The sequence below is a fragment of the Rutidosis leptorrhynchoides genome, chromosome 8 (assembly GCF_046630445.1).
Source record: "Rutidosis leptorrhynchoides isolate AG116_Rl617_1_P2 chromosome 8, CSIRO_AGI_Rlap_v1, whole genome shotgun sequence".
NCBI lineage: Eukaryota > Viridiplantae > Streptophyta > Magnoliopsida > Asterales > Asteraceae > Rutidosis > Rutidosis leptorrhynchoides.
In genome coordinates this window covers 116592814-116600207 of record NC_092340.1, presented here as the reverse complement: position 1 = coordinate 116600207, position 7394 = coordinate 116592814, and the positions used below count along the sequence as shown (strand labels likewise).

General features: G+C 36.4%; 1 protein-coding gene across 1 annotated transcript; it reads left to right on the top strand.

Annotated features, from left to right (window-relative positions):
* The first annotated feature begins 2085 nt into the window (after positions 1 to 2085).
* On the top strand, positions 2086 to 3270 carry LOC139863767 (uncharacterized). The gene is made up of 2 exons (XM_071852374.1): positions 2086 to 2748; positions 2875 to 3270. The coding sequence occupies exons 1-2, from the start codon at positions 2086 to 2088 to the stop codon at positions 3268 to 3270; spliced, it is 1059 nt and encodes a 352-aa protein (XP_071708475.1).
* Positions 3271 to 7394: the final 4124 nt, after the last annotated feature.

The window sequence follows — 7394 nt, the reverse complement described above, 5'->3', positions numbered from 1 at the left end:
CAGAAGCTGAAGATAAAGTGACGGGTTTCATCCAATTCTTGCTCTAGAGCTCGATTACGACCTCAAAACTGACCAAATCAAAGACACTAAACATGTAGAAACATAAACTCACAAGATTTGGACTCAAACAACATCAAATCTAACCACTTTGACCCAAATTACTCACTTTGTAAAACTTTACACAAAACCCAATTTTCTCAAAGATTAAAGCATGAAAACTTGTGATTCTTACCTTGTTAGAATCAGTAAATCACAAAGAACACAAAGATGTAAAAGATTTGAGCTCAAGAACAAGGATTCAAGATTAGGGTTTTGATGTAGGTGAGAGTGAAAGTACGGTGTGTGTTGGGAATAATCTGGAAAGTGCAAGAAATGAGCTGTCTAGTGATCATAATTGGGTTTAATTCCTACACTGTGCAACACACGGGTATATATCTGTTATCTGATATCTTTCGTACATCATTTGGCAACCCAAATGAAGTCCAAATTAAATAAACAAACCTGTTCTGTGATCCTTGTCACAAACTGGTCCTAACCATCTCATTAAATAATAATAAATATTTAATAAAAATAAAAGCATATAATAACACAACACAAACTTAAGGGAAATTTAGTAATCTTACAGCTACGCCCGATCGAGGATGTTACACGTTTGCCCTGGCCGGTTGGCAGGCCGTTTGTGAGCCAGGAAAGCCATTTGGCAAGCCGTTTATGAGCCAGGCAAGCCGTTTGGCAGGCTGTTTGGCAGGCCGTTTGGCTTGCCTGGTCAGCTGATTTTCCTGGATCGTAACTTGATTTCTTGTCTTTCACCGTTTTCGCTCTAGAATCTTCGTTTTAGCTCCGATTCTCTTGATTCTTTTTGCACCGCCTTTGTAATTACTTGTTCTTCAATTCTATCTGAAGAAGTAGGTATTTTGCCAACAAAGTTCGAATCTTTCTTGTTTTTGGGCCTTAATACCGGGGTGAAAACGTAACTTTTTAGCCGATATCAGCATTAATGCATGGGCTTTGATGACGTCATGCTGACATGTTCCATTTTTTTTAAATTGCAATTTCTTTGTTATTAAATATATAAATGGATATTGTACTTAAGGAAAATAATTGCCCTAGTTACTCCGAAGTTTTTGGGCAATTTCCCACGACGCAAAATTCCAATCGTTTTTTGAACGCTAATCTGTCACTATGGTTCCATTGTGGTTATGTGTAAGAGTTCGGGAGGTAAAAACAATAAAAATAAGGGTCCTCAAATGGTGTCTAAAGTTCTTCGTAGCCGCACCATTGGGGATGAGGAAAAGATTGATGTCGTAGATGATGCAACATCTAAGCGGGCTATTGAAGAGGAGAGTGTTGTTTGTAAGGGACATGCTGATGTTCATGAGAAGGCTAACGAAGATACAAAGCTGAATTCTTAAGATCTGGACGATTGAGTGAGTATCCATACGGTAGATGAATCTTCGTCAGATGAAGAAGAGGAGACAAACGTTAGGGTTCAAACAAAGGTAACTCCAAACATTGATAACCCTAGTGTAATCAAAGGTAAAATAACCACTGTGGTGAATCCGACATTGAACGAGGATGAAGTGAATACTAACCTAAATGTTGCTCATGCAATTCCTGCCATACAAAAATCATACTTGCATGCAGCATGTGGAACAAACATGAATAGAACAGTTAATTTTGGTTCATTCCACAATTTGAAAAACTTAATGATGGCATTGATGTGATGATTCCATTAGCATCCGTCAAGGAAGCTGAGAAGAGGTACTTGAATACTTTATATGGATACTTTATTGGTAAGTGATTAGCTTTTCCGATTGTGAATAATTATGTTATTAATGTATGGAAAAAGTATGGTTTGGAAAAGGTAATGATGAATTCGAAAGGGTTCTATTTTTTCAAGTTTGATTCGAATGAGGGGTTATTAGAAGTGTTAGAAAATGGCCCGTGGATGATACGTGGCATCCCTATTATTCTGAATAAATGGACTATGGATATTTCGTTAACCAAGGAATACCTTACTAGAGTTCCAGTATGGGTGAAAATGTATGATGTTCCATTAGCTGTTTCACGGAAGAAGGGCTAAGTATGATAGCATCTAAGATTGGGAAACCTATGTTGTTAGACTCGTATACTAGCACGATGTGCATGGAATCGTGGGGGCGTCCCAATTATGCTAGGGCCATGATTGAAATTTCAGCTGAAAATGATATGCGTGAATCGCTGAATATAGCTACTCCTTGCTCGGATGGTAAGAAAGTTGTGATGGACATGGTTAAAATAGAATACGAATGGAAACCACCGAGATGTGCGAGATGTAAGATTTTTGGTCATAAGGATATCCAATGTCCTAAGAACATACCAATAATAGATACAAATAAAGCCTTACAAGATGATGGCTTCCAGTTGGTGAATAAGAAAGGATCAAACAACAATGCTAACAAGGAATTGCGTACTGGATTTGTTATGGGGAAACAAAAGCCAAAATTGATCTATAAACCAATTCTAAAACCTTCAGCAAGCAATACTAATAAGAATACTGAGCAGGAACATATCGGCACAAGTAAAAGTGTTGAAAGTGGAGAAGTAGAAGTTAATAATCCTTATGATATGCTGAGTGGCTTACAGGACGAAGATAATGAAACAATCAAATTAGAGCTACGTGATGAGCTAAGCGAAAATGACATAATTAATGATGGAAAGATGCATGACGTGAAAAGACAAAACTTTCTGAGGGGGCAAGCACTCCAGGTTTGATGGGTTTAAATGGTTAATATTGCTTCATAGAACATACGGGGTTTGAACCGAATTCCTAAACAAAACGAGGTTCAAGAAGTTGTAGTTGGTAATCGATTGAGTATTTGTGCAATTTTAGAGTCACATGTTTCTTTAGATCGTTTGAATAGTATTTGCAATGCAGTTTTCCCAAGGTGGAGTTGGACTTCAAATAATAATGTTTGTTATAAGGGTACCCGAATCATCTTAGGATGGGATTCTACAATCGTCAATCTTATGGTAGTTAATGTCGCTAAGCAAGTAATGCATTGTGTGGCGAAATTGCTTGCTGATGACAAGCAATTCTTTGTGTCTTTTGTGTATACAGCCAACCATTATGCTGCCAGGAGAGATCTGTGGCGAGACTTGATAATGCATAAAAGCTTCGTTCGTCAAAAACCTTGGGTTATTTTAGGGGACTTTAATGCTTCTCTTAGTCTGGAGGATACTACATCAGGGTCTTCTAAATTTACGATCGCTATGCGCGAATTCAATTAATGTGTCGAGGAACTTCAAATGGAAGATGTTAACTATTCGGGTCTGCATTATGCATGAAATCAAAAACCACGTGATGGTACATGAGTGATGAAAAAAATCGATAGGGTTATGGCGAATGAGGAATTCATCTCCCATTTTAATGATGCTTTTGTTATATTCCAGCCCTATCGGATCTCTGATCATGCTCCGGCAGTTCTTGAGATTGAACAACTAAGGGTGAACAAGCCGAAACCTTTCAAGATAAGTAATTATGTTGTTGATAATGATAAGTTTTATGATATCTTTTTGGATGGGTGGAATAAGGATGTAGAAGGTCATATGATGTTTTGGGTAGTTAAGCGCTTGCGTTGGCTAAAATCACCTGTTCGAAAACTCATGTGGAGCAAAGGAAATATTCATGAAAGGGTGGCTGAGTTGCGCAAACAGCTTGATGAAATTCAGATTGAGCTGGACCAACAGCCTCATAACCTGGATATTCGTAATCAGGAGAGACTGGTTCTATCACGGTTCAATGAAGTGTGTCTTGAGGAAGAACATTTTCTTAAACAAAAGGCCAAAGTGGAATGGTTACGAGCTGGGGATAATAACACAAGTTATTTTCACAAAGTGGTTAAAGGTCGTACGAACAGAAATCATATTCATACTGTTATGAACACTAATAATATGATGGTGGAAGGTGATCAAGTTCCTGACATCTTTGTGAAGCATTATGAAGATTTCCTGGGATCGAGTCCTAATTGTGAGCGTATTCAGAACCCTGAAGATATGTTCCATGCTAAAATCAATAGTGATAAAGCTCCATACATGATTTGAAAGGTTACTAACGCAGAGATAAAAGAGGCCATATTTAATATCGGTAATGTTAAGGCCCCTGGGCCCGATGGGTATTCTGCGGTATTTTTTAAGAAAACGTGGAATATTATCGAAGAGGACGTGTGTATAGCGGTTAAAGATTTTTTTAAAAATGGCCAGTTACTTAAGGAGCTCAATCACACTATTATTGCTCTGCTTTCGAAGGTTGATCAGCCAAGTAAAGTTACTGACTATCTGAAGGTATTTCGTATGCCCGAGAGACATATTAAATTAAGGTGGCTAATGTGTTATGATCCAAGTCGGGTCATACCCAATAACAAGCTTACCGACACTCTATATGTATTTAATCTCAACGATTGGATCGTTAAATAAATACGTGACACTTGAACTTTAGAAAATCGGTTTTCTAAAATATTATCACTTGAGATAAATTATTTGGATAATTTATATTTAATTATTTATAGGTTTAAATAATTATATTGTGTTATATTTTATAAAAAGTTTATAAAATATATATATATATATATATCAAGTTTATATATATATTGAAACATTGTTATTATTATAAGAAGTGGGCAGAATTTTGGGACTCCTAGGAGACAACCCATGCTTGCTTTTGTTACTTTCTATATACACACTTCCCTAAGTGCAAGACTAGTCTCTTCTACCAAGTAATCTTGACTCTTACATGCAAATACATTTGAAAAATTGCAAAGAAAACTCTCCAAAAACTGTGCTGCTGGCCGTGGCTATTTAGGAGCAAAAGAGGGATCATAATTTGGTTTTTGCATGCTAGTTTCAAGTGTCACATAAATCCTAACCAATAGCAAGGGTGTTGGGTTAATAGCTTGGGTATTTCTCCTTGAGGTTTCATCATTTTGAAGCTCCATTCTTCATCATCTTCATCATCATCTTGCTCATTTGAAAACAACCCTCAACTAGCTTGAGGAGGTATGAATCTTCTCCCCTTATTCTTATATGTAAGCATATGTTCAAGACTTGATAACTAAATGGAATTCATTTAGAATGGTTTAACATATACACTTGGTTTTATAAACTTTCATGCTTCCGCTTTCTTTAACTATCATGAAAATGGTTTTGTGATTATGTATACTCTAAGAACATGTTGTCATGTTGAACTCCATCAATGGTATCTAGAGCCGAGGTCTATGAAATATGCTTCTTATATATGGTCTTTAAAACCCACCAACTTTGCATTCTATTAACATGCATGAAAGTAGAATGTAAAAATGTTCGGGTTTGGGTAGGTTTATGATGTTGGCTGAATTCTAAGGGGTTCCAAATGTGGTTTTGGACTTGCCATTTGGTTAATATTTGTTGCATGACCTTGTGTTTGAATGAATGTTTGTTTGGTTGATTTGTTAATCTCTTAATATGGTTGTAATATTCATTCAATTTGGTTTGTAATATTAATTACTCATTTGGTATGTAATATTAATTTTAGTTATGTAATTTATTTTATATTTGGCATGTAAAATAGATTAGGTTGTATTTTCATTTTTTAGAAAAATGTATTAGGATATATTTTGTAAAAATGAAGATGCAAGATGAAGACAAGGAAGATGCAAGATTAAGTGGGAGATTTGAAATCTCCTACTTTGTGTTATAACCCTTAACCGGTGGCATTTGTTTTCGGCTAAACAAATGTCTACCAAATTGGCTTAATTGTGAACATATTTGTTTTGCATGCATGGTTGTTTATTGTGTTTGTATGTTTCGTTGCTACAACAAGTTAACAACAAGCAAGATGACTATTTAATTGGTTAAATTTGACATTATTAACGACATGCAAAATGACAATTTAAATGGTTAAATTGAAATGGCAAAAAGACATTAATAAATGGTTATTAAGAACACTAAAAGGATCACACATATAAAATGGTTTATATCAAGTAATTGGCTTAATTACAAGACATGAAAATGGATTTCAAATGAACCATACACTAAATGCATGTTGGTGTATGACATAAAAGTTTTCTCAAACTAGAGTTAATGAAAACTTAAAATCCCTTAATCCACAAGGCAAACAAGTTAAACACCATCCTTTTGTGTGACACTTAAAAATATTAGGGAACTCATAATGGGATAAAGGTCACCTAACCGTTATGAGCAAACTAATATGATTAAGGTGAATTTCGCATGCTTGTGGGATAAAGGTCACCTAACCACTTGTATGTTAAATTTACACGTTTACATAAGTTGGACGACTTGATTTGGGAATCATGAACTTAGGGTTACCGAAGCATGAGGAACAAATTGGCGTTGATGGAATAAATATGCCATGCAAAAGGATTGCATGATTCCATAACTTAGAAGTTGCAAAAGGATTGCAATTGTCATATAATGACTACCTAGCTAAATCAAATGACGGGATAAAGGTCACCTAACCGAAATTTGGTTTACCATTGGATTCTAAAATTTAATAAATATCAATTGGATTTAAAGGGTATTGATTGTTAAATTAAAATTGATACTTAAACAACTTTGTTAAATTTTGTAGATGGCCGCCAATAACAACAACAACATTCCAAACGCACCTATCAACTTTAACAACCTATCATTGAGGTCAATCCTCGAAAAGGAAAAACTCAACCATACGAACTTCATGGATTGGTTCCACAATCTAAGAATTGTCCTCAAACTAGAGGATAGGGCGTATGTGTTGGAAGACCCCATTCCTGATCAACCGGACAAGGATGATACAGAAGGCATGGCTTATTGGGAGAAATATTGCACCGATTCGGTGCAAGTTTCTTGCCTCATGCTTGGGACTATGATACCAGAACTCCAAAAGGATTTTGAGCATCATAGTGCATATGACATGATCACACAGTTGAAGGAGATGTTCCTTTAATAAGCTCGTGTCGAGCGCTTTGAAACGGTCCGAGCGCTTCATGCATGTCGGATGGACGACTCCCAATCCGTTTCATCTTATGTCCTTAAGATGAAAAGCCTAATTGATCGAGCGAACCGTCTAAACTGCGAATTAGCCACGGACCTTATCCTTAATTCCTTGTCAAAGAGGTTTGACACATTTGTAATGAATTACAACATGAATGGATGGGATAAGAGCATTGGTGAATTACATGCCATGTTAAAGATGGCCGAAGCGAGCATGGGTAAAAGGGCTTCACCCATGTTTATGATCAATGAAGGCGGGTCCAAAAACAATAACACTTCTAAGCTGAAGGCGGCTAAGAGGAAAGGACCCGCCTACCAAGGCAATGGAAAGGGAAAGGGGAAGATGGTTACCCCAACCAACAACAACAAGAAGCAAAAGGTTGCCGGTA